Source organism: Sycon ciliatum, chromosome 10 (genome assembly GCF_964019385.1).
Source record: "Sycon ciliatum chromosome 10, ocSycCili1.1, whole genome shotgun sequence".
Lineage (NCBI taxonomy): Eukaryota > Metazoa > Porifera > Calcarea > Leucosolenida > Sycettidae > Sycon > Sycon ciliatum.
In genome coordinates this window covers 19,633,773-19,649,327 of record NC_088652.1, presented here as the reverse complement: position 1 = coordinate 19,649,327, position 15,555 = coordinate 19,633,773, and the positions used below count along the sequence as shown (strand labels likewise).

The 15,555-nt window shown below is 45.9% G+C and overlaps 1 protein-coding gene across 1 annotated transcript in view; it reads left to right on the top strand.

Moving 5' to 3' along the window:
- The window catches only part of LOC135825743 (uncharacterized), a 70,070-nt gene that overhangs the window by 5,438 nt on the left and 49,077 nt on the right, over positions 1-15,555 (top strand). Inside the window, exons 3-6 of the mRNA XM_065338364.1 lie at positions 407-492; positions 4,090-7,785; positions 8,719-8,749; positions 11,262-11,333. Of these exons, the coding sequence (XP_065194436.1) occupies positions 4,157-7,785; positions 8,719-8,749; positions 11,262-11,333 (3,732 nt within the window). The 5' untranslated portion in view covers positions 407-492; positions 4,090-4,156. The remainder of the gene's footprint in view (positions 1-406; positions 493-4,089; positions 7,786-8,718; positions 8,750-11,261; positions 11,334-15,555) is intronic.

Below are 15,555 nucleotides of genomic sequence, written 5' to 3'. Positions count from 1 at the left end.
CCACTAGCCAAATCAGTCAGTTTCACTGGCTACATCACCATGCTGTGGGTAAGACCGCTTGAAATGTGCTTGGATCCATACAAAAACTGGATCCAAGTGAATCCAGTTTTTGAATTTTTGAAATTGTTGCTATGCTGTGACGTAGCACTTTCCAGCCCTATGGCCACCTGAATTGCTGTGTCGCTCAGTGTTTGGTAGTGTTGTCAATCCACACGAAGTACATGTATTCTTGTGCAAGTACAAGTGTTTCACGAGAATATAGGATACTTGCAGGGCAGTGCAAAACAATATCTGTTTGAAGAAAGCGCCCTTCGTTGCATCACTAGCAAACATTGAATCAATGTTGTGGCTATTTGTATGCTTCTGACATATTTGTATGCTTCTGACATATTTGCGCTGAATGAAGGAGGTGTCACTTGTGCTACGAACGTACCTGAAGAAGCTACATGCTCTGGAGGATTCAGTGTCATCAAAGCTGCGATGGAATGAGAGGTAAGTGTCTGCCTGCAGGCCGGGTCTCATTTGAAACCTGTAATTGGAACACAGATGTTGTATTTGCAACGGGTAGACCCGGATGGAGAGTCAAGGATAAATTTATAGAAAAGGAAAGGACCAAGGAACTACAAGTTATGATATAATGTCCACTAATACCACCAGTTACTTGACAATCAGCTCGTGCGATAGCATTGCGCGACACCGACCGACGTTACCGACGATCTACAACTAACTGGCTATCAGCTCTAGCACCGCTTGGGTGCGCGGCACTCCAACAGTCTTCCAACTTGGAAGTTCAAAGTTATAGTGATAACATAGGAGGGGAAGGCGAGCGCAACCAAGACAGGCACAAGCTGAAAGTCTCCGCTGTGAGGGACGTTGGCGGATATACATGCATGTCGATGACGATACTGGCGAGACAAGTTCTGTGATACTGTAGGGCCAGATGTTTTAACCTCCTTGAATCGTGGCTTGAATGCAAACGAATTCTCTCCGTCAAAACCGCCAAATGACTGTACATGTACATACCGTTTTGCACATAACGACTTCGAATACTAATGATTTTTTTCATTTCGTTGAAACGTTAGAATTGAATGTTAGAATTGAATGTTAGAATTGAATGTTCGTTGATATTTGGTATAGTACAGTATGTTGCTTTGCGTCCTTTGAATCATGGCTTGACCGTATTGTCCAGTGGTCTTGAATCATGGCTTGACCGTATTGTCCAATGGTCTTGAATCATGGCTTGACCGTATTGTCCAGTGGTCTTGAATCATGGCTTGACCGTATTGTCCAATGGTCTTGAATCATGGCTTGACCGTATTGTCCAATGTCCTTGAATCATGGCTTGACCGTATTGTCCAATGGTCTTGAATCATGGCTTGACCGTATTGTCCAATGGTCTTGAATCATGGCTTGACCGTATTGTCCAATGTCCTTGAATCATGGCTTGACCGTATTGTCCAATGGTCTTGAATCATGGCTTGACCGTATTGTCCAATGGTCTTGAATCATGGCTTGACCGTATTGTCCAATGGTCTTGAATCATGGCTTGACCGTATTGTCCAATGGTCTTGAATCATGGCTTGACCGTATTGTCCAATGGTCTTGAATCATGGCTTGACCGTATTGTCCAATGGTCTTGAATCATGGCTTGACCGTATTGTCCAATGTCATAGAATCATGGCTTGACCGTATTGTCCAATGTCCTTGAATCATGGCTTGACCGTATTGTCCAATGGTCTTGAATCATGGCTTGACCGTATTGTCCAATGGTCTTGAATCATGGCTTGACCGTATTGTCCAATGGTCTTGAATCATGGCTTGACCGTATTGTCCAATGGTCTTGAATCATGGCTTGACCGTATTGTCCAATGTCCTTGAATCATGGCTTGACCGTATTGTCCAATGTCCTTGAATCATGGCTTGACCATATTGTCCAATGGTCTTGAATCATGGCTTGACCGTATTGACCAATGGTCTTGAATCATGGCTTGACCGTATTGTCCAATGGTCTTGAATCATGGCTTGACCGTATTGTCCAATGTCCTTGAATCATGGCTTGACCGTATTGTCCAATGGTCTTGAATCATGGCTTGACCGTATTGTCCAATGGTCTTGAATCATGGCTTGACCGTATTGTCCAATGTCCTTGAATCATGGCTTGACCGTATTGTCCAATGGTTTTGCCAGTATCGTCATGGATATGCATGTACATCCGCCAACGTCCTTCATTGTCTTTGTTGTGCTTACCTTCCCCACTTATGTTAGGACTATAATTTACTTCGAAGTAGAACCTTCCAAGTTGGAAGGCTGTTGGCGTGCGCATCCAAGACGTGCTAGAGCTGATAGCCACTTAGTTGTAGAACGTCAGCTCCGTCGGTCGGTGTTGTGCAATGTTATCGCATGAGCTGATTGTCAAAAAACAAGGAAAGAGAGAAGGACCTATAAGTTACTACAATTGTTTTGTAGTTATGACTAGTAACTTATAGGTCCTTTTCTCTTTCCATAATACTATTGGCTCAACATCCGAGTTTTTATCTTGTATAATGTGAACAGTTTCTAGTTTTTATCCATCACAGAATTCTGAAGTACAGTCAAACCTGCCGGCCAATCGGACACCCTGGCCTCGGTGCAGCAGAAACTGCCCTGATATGACAGGATTGCACTTGATCCAAGGATGCATGTTCCAAGGATGCATGTTTGATCCACCGCACTTCGGTGCATGACAATTTGTCTGGTCGATACAGGATTCCGCTTGGTACAGAGTCCGGAAAACACAGGTTTTACTGTATCATAACTCATCACCACACTTGACAGCCGTGTATTGTGAAGTATCCACTATCCACCACACATTACATACACTATCCACCACACATTACATACACTATCCACCACACATTACATACACTATCCACCACACATTACATACACTATCCACCACACATTACATACACTATCCACCACACATTACATACACTATCCACCACACATTATATACACTATCCACCACACATTACATACACTATCCACCACACATTACATACACTATCCACCACACATTACATACACTATCCACCACACATTACATACACTATCCACCACACATTACATACACTATCCACCACACATTACATACACTATCCACCACACATTACATACACTATCCACCACACATTACATACACTATCCACCACACATTACATACACTGTGTTTACAGTTAACTTGGCTAATAACGACTGCGGATATAACGACAATTCGCGAATAACGACAGAATTTCCATGCCCAGAGCAAAGTCCCATCTAACTGTAATACATATAATGAGACTTCGGGTATAGGGACACTTCGTGAATAAGGACACTTTTCTGATGCCCCGCCGAGTGTCGTTATACGCAACGTTGACTGTATGTCTATTATCAAGTCACAAAAATCGTGTGTATGTGTGTGGTGTGTGTGTGTGTGTGTGTGTGTGTGTGTGTGTGTGTGTGTGTGTCCAACCTGTCGGAAGGCTACCTTCTTGCCAAAGCATTTGGAAGTCGGACTAGTTTCGGCTCCACAATCCAGTGTGTCGTTACTATAATAGCTTTCATGGCTGAGGTTGTTTGTATGTCTGTTGGCTCTGGGTTCCCAGTATTCAGTAGCCGAGGATGGTTGGTAAAGTAACTCCAATTTTACTTCAAGGTACCAGTGCATCTAGTGTCTGCTTCTATCAAAGCAGCGTGCTGTCTATACTGGTTACCCCAGCAAGTGTAGGGTGTGCATAGGTAACTGTCTTGGCCGTTTTATGCCGATGTACTCCGTGTGGTGTAGACCGGGTGTGCATTGGTGGTCAATTCACATGGCTTCGCCAGTTGTGTGGATTAGACAGTTATCTGGCGCAAGTCTCGATCTGTCTCATTCAGATCTTGTTCGCTATCGTTGTTGTAAGAGAAAATCTGTGGATGCACATCCAGTGTGTTTGCAGATTTGCGTGCTTCTCTTGCGATGGGCGTGTACATGGTATATACATGGTACATGGTGTGTGTGTGTGTGTGTGTGTGTGTGTGTGTGGGCATGTGTGTGTGCATGTGCTTGTGTGATTTATGAATTGACAGCATTGAGGACTAAGTTGAAGAGTGTATCGCCATTCAATCACCAGTAGCAGCAGCACCACGTCAATCCATGCCTGCACAAGCAGCATCCACGAGAACAGCAGCGGAATATGAAGCACTAACTGTACCACCACCTGGACAAGTGTCAATAGCAGCAATGGAGGGAGTATTGACATCAGCATTAGCCGTTACACCAGCAAATGTCAGTGACCAAGCTGGTTCAAAGTGTGAAGATGTCCACCAACTGGCTACTGCCCCGCTTGATATTCATGTCAATCAACTGTCTATTGCTTCGCATGGTATTCAATTCCCAAGTGATAGGGTGACAGTTACATATACCAGTATTACCAGTAACACCAATAACATCAACGCTAGCACCAGCAGCAGAAGAAACAGCAGTAGCAGCAGCAGTAGCAGCAGCAGCAGCAGTAGCAGCAGCAGTAGCAGCAGCACTGCTATGGTGGATACTGCCGTAGTCATCGTAGTGGATGGGGCAAATTCACCCAATGCTCCATGCCCAGCTGATGATGCTACTATTTCTGTAGAGTGTATATCCCATGGTCAAGCCATACCTTCACCAACTGCCAGATTGGAAGAGCAGATCAGCAGGAGTTGCTGCGCCACCACCGGCACAATCACAAGCAATCCCATCACAAGCAGCAGCCACAGCAGCATCAGCAGCAGCAGCAGTAAAGCAAGCAGCGACACTGCCATCATAAGTGATGGAAGCAGCGGGATTGACACCGATGTTGGGGCACTTTCTTGCACTAGGTCTTCTTCTTGCCCGGAAACAGGCTGCACTGACATTGGAGTTAGGATGTGTGTGCCTGATAATGACAATGTGTGCTGTAATTGTGAAATCAAGAAACCACAGACTTCTAAAGCAGCCTGTGCTTCTGCAACTACTAAGGTCACTACTAGTAAGGCTTTACAGCACGAACAATATCAACAGCAGCAACACGATGAGCAGGAGGAGCAACAGCAGAAAAAAGATCAGCAGCAGCAACAGCGGCAACAACAGCAACAACAACAGCAGCACCAACAGCAGCAACAGCACAAACAAGATCAGCAGGAACAGAAAAAGCAGCAACGTGTTGACAGAAATGATGTAGATAGCGCTCCCCAATCTTCTCGAGCAGCAACATCTCACTGCCAAGTTGAGGAGCGTATGCCAGAGTCTTCCTACATTGTCGACTTCCCAGTGCACTCGCGTCAGCCTACCTTCTTCTATAACGACAGCAGCAGGTCAATCAGATGGCAGCAGCAGCAGCAACAACGACAATGGCAACGGCGCATGCACCTGCAAAGAAAGCATAAAAGTCAACAACAGTTCCAGCAGCAGCGTATTCAGCAGCAACAAATTCAACAACAACAGATCCAGCAGCAACAAATTCAACAGCAGCAGCAGATGCAGCAGCAGCAACAACAAGTCAGTTCATTGTATATCGCTCAGATGCCATCATTTTATCTGACTGCTGGAACAACACTTGGCTATTCAAGATTTCCACCAGTGGCAGCAGCAGATCCATCCAATGCTCCAGGGAATCTTGTATGCTATGGAACACCTGCTAGGGGAATTACAGCAGCCCCTTCTGCTGGACCGGTTCACCCATCGATGCTTGAAACCCCTTCTCACTTCCCGCACCCTCATCCGCAGCACCCTGCAGTGAAAACGGGATATCCTTTGGCTGTAGGCATGACTACATGCAGTAGCAGTAGCAGCAGCATCTGCACAGGTGGTCCCGCGACAGCAGCTGCAGCAGTGCCACAGCCACACGGTGGTCATGTCTCATCACTTTCCAATCTAGCACCTCTTTCAGTTCAGTCAGCCCAATGTGCTGCGGCAGCACGGCATCCATTCCCCTCCGCTTATCCACATCAAGATCAGAACACTACACATCACCATTTTAACAAATCTCAACAGCAGCAGATGCAGAAACGGAAACAGATACCAGGTGATCAGCTGTCTTCAATATCAGCCACAAAGACGCCGCAATCACATCTATCTGCAACAGCAAAGCCCTTTCATGTCAAAAACAATACCAGCATACTAGGTAATAGCAGTACAGCTGTGGAGAAGGAGGAGAATGGCCATCCAGCAGCGTCTGCCACCGCATTATTAACACCATCATCTCATAGAGAAACAGCTGCTGGAACAACAGCCAGCTCTACTCTTGAAACAGCTGCTGAAACAACTGGTGAAGCACCAACTGAGATGTGCAGTGTGGATATTGCGGCAGCAAACACACATGCCAACAGCAAAGATTCCAGTTGTGCTACTCAGTTTACCAACACAACTAACGTTATCAGTAGAACAAGCAGCACTGATGATGAGATGATCCTCGGTGCTGGCCTCAGTGCCGGGGGCCGCAGTGCTGAGGGCCTCGGTGGCCGGGGCAGCAGCAATTCACTCCATGTCGACAGGGAATCTCCCCAAGGAGATAACCAAATGCAGGTTATCAATGTGGAGAGAAGCAGCTGCAGTAGCATCAGCATCAACATTAGTGGTAGAAATGGGGTTGGCAGTAGTAGCGGGAGCAACAGCATCAAAAACAGCAGTGCCATTGCTACTGCCCACACCACTGGTAGCGGAAGTAGTTTCACCACTGCAAACGCCAGCGTCAGCTCGAGCAGCACTGATCACAGCACCAGCAGCAACAGCACCAGCAATAGCAGTAGAAGCAGCAATAGCAGAAGCAGGACCAGCAGCAGTAGCAGCACCAGCAGCAGTAGCAGCACCAGCAGCAGTAGCAGCATCACTAGTTCCACCTGTTGCATCACGAGCACCACGAGCAGCAGCAGCACTGAAAACAACAGTAATCCAAGCAGCACTAGTGAAACTATGGACACACTTTCCAAAAGTAATGATGGCAGTCGACCACACACTGTGCATTGCGATACAACACTTTCCTCTTCGTTTTCGCAGGCCGGTACTGCTAAGTCAGTATCACCACTGACTGGGTGTACTGTGCAATCTATGCAGTCACAATTGACTTGGGCACAGCGAGCAGCAAGAACAGTGCCACTGCTGGCAGCAGGACAAGCATCATCAGTCCAAGCATCACTTGCGTCACAAAGCCAAGGCAGTTCTACTAATGGCCAGCATTCAACAGGCATATTTAACAACAGCAGCAGCAACACGTTATGTCTGTACACAAGTCCTACGGTAACTTGTAGTACAAGCAATGTTCCTTCTACTTCAGCGGTGGCCACAGCATCTTCTGCTTCTACTGCTACTGCTACTACTAATGCTAAGCCGAGTAGTGACCAAGATGTTCAGGGCACTTCAGCCATGGCTGACCTCCCTGGACTAGTTATACCTATTCCAAGCAACGTTGTTCTTAAATCAAGAAAAGCAGCAGCAGGAGGAGGAACGCCTGCACCAGCAGCAGCAGGAGGAGCACCTGCACCAGCAGCAGCAGCAGCAGCAGCAGCGGGAGGAGGAGCGCCTGCACCAGCAGCAGCAGCAGCACCGACCAGACTCGGTAGACTGGGCAGACCTAAACCTGGCACCAATAGAGACAGAGGTAGCTACAACAGCACGACAGCAACACAAACAGTGATACCTGGCACCAGTGGAGGTGCAGCATCTTGCAATTATGATAGCGCTGATGATAGTGAGGATGGCGAGAATCCTGAATTTGATGGTCCTGTTATTTCATCAGGAACTTTCACCGCGTGGTCTACACCCCTGGACTGGTAAGACAGCTGCTTTTTACAAGTGAATTTGCTGAAGTTCTTAATGTCTTCTTTTATGTATGCAGATTGAGTACTAAGCTCCCTCGCCTTGGCCTGGTTGAGCACTCTTTTTGGTAAGCGTCAAAGTTACCTGCCCTTGTGCAAAGCTCGCTGTGTGTATCGCAGTTAGAGCACTCTGACTTTGACTCTTTGAGTGTGTATATCGCAGTTAGAGCACTCTGACTTTGACTCTTTGAGCGTGTGTATCGCAGTTAGAGCACTCTGACTTTGACTCTTTGAGTGTGTGTATCGCAGTTAGAGCACTCTGACTTTGACTCTTTGAGTGTGTGTATCGCAGTTAGAGCACTCTGACTTTGACTCTTTGAGTGTGTGTATCGCAGTTAGAGCACTCTGACTTTGACTCTTTGAGTGTGTGTATCGCAGTTAGAGCACTCTGACTTTGACTCTTTGAGCCGGTTTAAAAAAGGTTTAAAAAAGGTTTAAAAAGACTTTGTTGATCATTAGACTCCATTGCAATCAGTTGTTGTCCCAGTAACAGTTGTCCCAGTAACAGTTGTCCCAGTAACAGTTGCCCCAGTAACAGTTGTCCCAGTAACAGTTGTCCCAGTAACAGTTGCCCCAGTAACAGTTGTCCCAGTAACTCCTAGCTCTGCTGACAGTTGTCCCAGTAACTCCTAGCTCTGCTGACAGTTGTCCCAGTAACTCCTAGCTCTGCTGACAGTTGTCCCAGTAACTCCTAGCTCTGCTGACAGGTGTCCCAGTAACTCCTAGCTCTGCTCAGGACGCCTACATGTTATACGCTATCCCTACACTGTTGAGAAATGCTTGTGTGCGCTTACGGCTGTAAGAATATTTTCATGATTTCCTAATTCGAATGCTTCCTCTGCGCCTCATCTCATAGTGCTTGTTTTCTTGGCTATGTTATCTACACAGGAGTCACAGCTCCATCGCTAAAGAGGAACAGGTATGTCGTTTATTGCCAAATATGTGAATAATTGTAAATCAACTGCAGTAATGGAAGTAACTATTGTTGAAGTATTGCTTGCCAAGCCATGCTCTTGGATTTCTGTAAACAGTAAAGGAACAGCAAGCTACCTTGAAGAATGTGGCCATACATTCTCTTTGCTTCTTCCGCGTCATCGAAATTGTCGCAGTTTGACTTTTGATATAAAACGGGGTATATACTCACCAGCAGTCGTACCACAGGTAAGGAATCGGACATAGACGATAGTCATCAGTAGAGGGCGACGGCAAAGTTCTATTTTCTGTTGTTGGAAGCTGAAAATTTTGAAATAGACACAATTTCTTCGCTGATGTCGCTGCGATGGTACTTTCAACTCGCTGACATCAGTCAGGCGTTGCAGCCCGCACTTTTCTCGCGCTTATAGCCATTCACTCAAACCTCATCACTGTTTTACCTGAGCTGGAGTGAGAATGACTTCGTGGAACAAGCGGCAGCGCTTGGAGAAACAAATGCATGCAAGAGCGATAAAATCTATCGCTCTTGCATGCATGCAAGGAATGCTGAGACACTCAGTACCTGCAAGGGCTGTGTAGACTCTGCGTGTCACACTGTGTAGTGCTAGTGATGCACGTGCATGTACTGTAGACCAGTGATGCTGAAAAAGAGTGCGCGCTCGACGTGATAGTAGTACACTTACAGTACTGTTCTTGCATCAGTAGTCACCACGGCGACCCCACGGCGATAGTGAATGGGAGTAGTGACCCCACGGCGATAGTGAATGGGAGTAGTGACCCCACGGCGATAGTGAATGGGAGTAGTGACCCCACGGCGATAGTGAATGGGAGTAGTGACCCCACGGCGATAGTGAATGGGAGTAGTGACCCCACGGCGACAGTGAATGGGAGTAGTGACCCCACGGCTATAGTGAATGGGCATCCCACGGTTAAAAACAAGTTCATTTCAAGATCGAGGCGATTCCGCCCACGGTAGTCAACCGACCTCGCAACGATCGTATATTTTTACTGCGTTGGTGGTGAAGTAGAAGTCATCCAGAGCTAGCAGACGACAAGCATAGCAGCTCTTGTCCTGTGGAGAAAGTCAAAGCATTTGAGATGAGGTGTGACCAACTTACAACCTTCCTGGGAAACTTGCGGAACGATATTAATTTTTTTCGTCCATTGACATCAGCGACGACGAGTCCTTTATCTCCTTGTGAAATTCTCAGTAACACTGTCCTGGATTGTTACTCTAGACTTCAGACTATCATCCTGTGTAATAATGTTTGTATGGTTTAGCTGATGGAGTTGTCAGTAACAAGTGACAAGTCAATAGTCAAACTGTGACAATTTCGATCACGCGGAGGAAGTAGTTCTTTAAGTCCATGGAAGTGTATTAATAATTTAATATTTCTGATGTTGAATATTTGTTGAGACTGAGGCTGCGTTTACTCCACAACGCATGGCCAGTTTCCGGTTTTCGATCCCGCGTTTCTTTTTCCGTTTTTGTGCCTCTACACGATCAGAGCATGATCCGAGCTGGTCTCCGTATGAATCGTTTTCGAACGTCTACACCGGAGCACAGGACCTGCCAAAGTGCGTCATGTGTCAAGTGTTGGTGTAAAAGCACCAATCACAGTCAAGTAATAGTTTAAAAACCTCCAAACCACAACATTCCATACGACAGCACTCCTCACATGACAAACATTGTCGGGTCCTTCGCAATCCGTGTGGACGAGCGAACATGATACAAACGTGACGATTCCAGGCCCAGCACACAGTTTCGACTGTTCACACGTCCAAATTTATCCGGCATGACATTTCCGTTTTCAAATTCTTCCACCTTGGGCAGCGTTTTGGTTTTCTTCCGTTTTGGTGTACAGCGTTTTCGTTTTGCTCCGCGTACAGTGTAAACGAACAAGGGATTCGAAAGGATTTGGTTGCGTTTTCATCCCCAGCATCATCGTGTAAACGCAGCCTGAGTATTGTATACTAGCAAGTGGATTTCAGCGAGTGCGTTCGATTATGCCCGCGAATCGATTCGTGAATAGAATTGCGCTATTCACATCACCGCATGTGAATAGGGTGAATGGATTCCGAATCGATTCCAGGGCTCATGACATGAAAATCGAACCACTTGAATGCACTTGAATCAATTAAAGTGCGCAAGCGAACGCACTCAGTCCGGTTGAGTGTACCAGCATAGCAGCATCAAGTTCACGTCAACTTTGGAATATTCTTTGAAAACATGACATGCCTAAGTAGGCCCCGTTTCTGCTAGAGTGCTCGATGTAACGTGCCGCGGGACATGTTGACACACTGGGAACCAAATGTTACTAATTCTTTGTTATAAACTTTGTGCCCCCCTGTACACTAAAAGGCCAGCCGTCTACAACAAAAGCCAACCGAGAGGCTATCCGTGTACAACTACTCTGTACTTCACACCGAAAGGCTATTTGTGTAGAACAAAAACATCAAAAATATTGAAAATATTCGTGTGGCTGTGTCATGCTTAGATGAAACTTGGAGTACCTGAAAAGGAGCTCTCTGAACATCTTCGTTCCAAACTGCGTCACCTGTCTGGCAAGGTAGGTGTACTAGTCCTATAGCTATATACAGTCCCATAGCTATATACAGTCCCATAGATATATGTAGGACTCAGTGACCAGTCAAGGCCCCGTGACCAATCACGGTCCCCGTGACCAGTCAAACAGTCACAAACCCCCCATGACCAGTCACAAATTAGTTTACCAGTCACAATGCCCCATGACCAGTCACAAATCACCATACATGTACATGTGTAAAGTACACAGTTCGTGACTGCTCGCAGGGTGCTTCGTACTGCAGGATTTGTTGTGGAAACTATAATTCCCTATGAGCGGTCACAGAATGCAGTTGTGACCACTATAATTCCATGCGAACAGTTACATGCGGAATGTGCAGTTGTGACCACACTTTCTCTGTGAGTAGTCACAGGCAGAATATTGGTATTTCTGTATTACATGAGAGATTGGAGGCTTTGTCACAACTCTGAGTTTCACGTATTACTACGATCGTCAGGTAACTGATGGCTCCTAAACGGGCAGCCTGAACATAAGAGGGAGCAAGGTGGGAAATTCTGAGGGGTATCATAGGCGACGGGTATCATAGTGCAAGAGTCAGGTGCAGGCGTGAAGTTGCCAAGTCTTCAGACTTGGGGCTATGCAGCAGCAGTTCCAGCGTGAATGACATAGAATAGAGCTGGGGACCACACATGCCCACACCATTACACACACATACACCCACACTCTCTCCCTTTTCTCACATGCACTCACACGCGCACACGCGCACACACACACACACACACACACACACACACACTCATTCTCTAAATCTCTCTCTCTCACACACACGCACATATGTCATTCATTCTCTACATCACACACACACACACACACACACCTGGCCTGGTGTACAGCTGCCAAATGCTTAGCCACGCCGCCCCCGAGACAGGGGGAGAGTAGAAGAGAGAGAGAGTTTGAGACACACACACACATCCACACACACACACACACACACACACACACACACACATGGCCTGGTGTACAGCTGCCAAATGCTTGGCCACGCCGCCCCCGAGACAGGGGGGAGTAGAAGAGAGAGTTTGAGACACACACACACATCCACACACACACACACACACACACACACACACACACACACACACACACACACACACACATCCACACACACACACACATCCACGCACGCACACACAAACACACACACATTCTCTAAATCTCACACACACACACATTTTCTCTCTCTCTCTCTCCCTCTCTCTCTCTCTCACACACACACACACTCACACACACACACACACTCTCTCTTTCTCACGCATGCACACACACACATACACACACACTCACACATGCGTGCGCACACTTACTCACACACACACACACACACAAATAGGCAGCGGGACTACCAGCTAGATTCACGTGACCTTGCGGACAAAGTTACGGAGGTAGAACTTGTTTTCACGACGACACTTGGACACAAGTACTTCTGTATTATTATTTTATCTCTTTTCAACCAATCCACAAGCCAAGAAGAGATGCGTAGACGGAAGAACCGTACTCTTGGTGATACTGATCGCAAACATGATTAATTCCTCCAGGCCATTGAGCACCCAATTCTAAACCTTATCTAAGCAAAGCAGCATGCCAGTTCAAGAACATCTCGTCAGACATACATATCGATACATGTCTGGTGCACTCTCACTAACAAGCAGGCATCGCAGGCTACATTCGCACCAGCAATCAAAAGAAGTTGAAGTGAGTGAATTTTCTATAAAATTAATAATTGGAAGACAAATGAAGGTGTGGAGGATCGCCCAAAAACACTGACAAGGAGACAGTAAACGGTACACAGTACTCGTATGCATGTACTTATACACGTTATAGCAGCACAACGAGAAAGACCATGATGCATAATGTTGCATCAATAAATTTTACAGAGTTATTTTGGGAGTAGAAATGAAGATGTGTTCGAAGCAGTAAACTGCGTAAGCACTACATTGAGCCACAATATTGAAATACAGTTTCCTGCAGTCAAAACAAGACACTCACACTTCTCTGGTCTAGTTCGCCATTCTTATCGATAAACATGACTTGATTTAATTTCTTACGATGGTCCTTGAGAATGGATCAACGATGTCTTGAATAGATGTTTTCCTGAACGACTTCAACTGAAAGGCAGTTTCAGTTTCAACAAGCTGGACATTGTTTTTCTGTGGAGTCTTCCACAAGAAAGACAGAGCTACACACACGAAGGTGCTTGATGTACTCAGTACCTTCTTGGAAATGAACATAATTTTCATTTCCATCTTCATTATATTTCGTCTCTGCATCGTCGACGATGTCCACTGCTGACTCCGTAATCTTGTCACCCATCCTCTCCAAAAACACGAATCGAGTGCTGCTTGCATGCTGGATCAGTTGAAGTCAGTCTCTGCTCTAGCAAGATCGGCATGCAAAAATTACATGACTGAAAATATTCCGAAATAGCTTTTCTGAACGACGAAGTTTGTTCTTCAAATATGATGAATAGCACAACCTACTAGCCAGAACGTCCTCTCAAAAGAGATTCTATCTGAAGCCTGCAAGATTTTCGACCACCCTTCGTTTTGGAGAGGAGCCCACACACACCAGACTCGAGCTACAAGTAAACTACGCGGAGATCGAGAGTTGATCGAAATCTTTCTTGCTCACTTCTGAAACCTGTGAAGGAAAAAAGTATGCTGAACGCGTGAATGCCTACAGTTGAGTCGTAATATTTTGACGTGGATCCTGTGACCGTTCACAGAGAAAGTCGCGGCAGTTTGTGACTGGTCATCGGGATTCAAACTGGTGTGTGACTTTATGACTGCTCTTCGGGGATTTGTGACTGTTTGATTGGTCACGGGGATCGTGATCGGTCATCGAGACGTGACTGCTCACTGAGTCCTACATATATACAGTCCCATAGATATATACAGTCCTATGTATATAATATTACCTGAAGCCGAGTGAATATGGGCGAATATTCACTAGTATACAAACCGAGGCGAAGCTGAGGTTTGTATACTAGTGAATATACCTCACTCCATATACACCCACACTCATATACCAGATCTCCCATGAAGTTTATAAATTTCCATATACACTGTTCAATATACACCACTAAGGAGGTATATACACCACTGAGGAAAACCATCAGAAAAAACCCCACTGAGGAGCTTTCTTTCTCTAAAAAGGAGTGTATATAGCTTTCTTTCTCTAAAGCTATATTCACTCCTTTTTAGGGAAAGAAAGCTATATTCACTCCTTTTTGCTCTTGAGCTTGCGCATGGAGAGGTATAAATATATTATAACAAGGGACCTCGTGTATATCAGGGCGCGAAATAACGGTCGGACATCGGACAATTTCCGACCGTTTACGGTCAGTTTCCGGATGTTTTGTACACATCCGGACAAAGTGTCTGCGCACCTTTTTGCAAAGTACAAAAAAGAAAAGGCTTTTGTCTCATAGTCATTAGTGATGTCGTCTGGCAAGAGAAAGCGTGGGTCGCAGCAGCAGCCAAGGTCGGACTCTTTTCATGTCATGATAACATGTCGATGGTATTAATTCTACACTGAACACTGTGGGATTTGATGTGAAAATTTGCATGTCCGGCCATTTTTGCAACTGGCAGGACATTGTGTCAGAGCACATCTTAATCCTTAGCGCATGCCCTGTATATCGAGAAATATCGACCAGTTATAGAAACCTCGGCTTCGCCTCGGTTTTTATACTGGTCTATATTTCTCCATATACACTCGGTCCCTTGTTATAATATATACTTATCACATGGCACGTGATTGTTGCCCGTACTCCAGCGAATCAGCACCTTTCGCGCCGCGGGCAATAATATGCGATATTGCCCGCAAAAAATAGTTTATTTTGCCCGCAAAAAAATAGTTTATTTCAGTGATCGCGTGACTACGACGACGCTGAGCTCTGTCGACTGTACGACTCTACGACGAGTCGCAGTGTTGAGACGAAGATGGAATTCTTTTTGGAGATGGACATCCCGGCAATGGACATGGCCTCGGACGTCTGCCGTGTGGTGCTTGTAGGGATCATTTGTTCAGTCATGTTGGCTGCCTGACCGTCGGTAAGCTTGTGGATAAGATTCAGTTCTGCTCGATGTGGTACTGTGATCACAAACAATTATTTGAAATAACACAAATTCAACTCAGCGTCGTGCGTTTTCAGATCCTCGCAAAGTCACTGCCTGTGTGTGGTCTT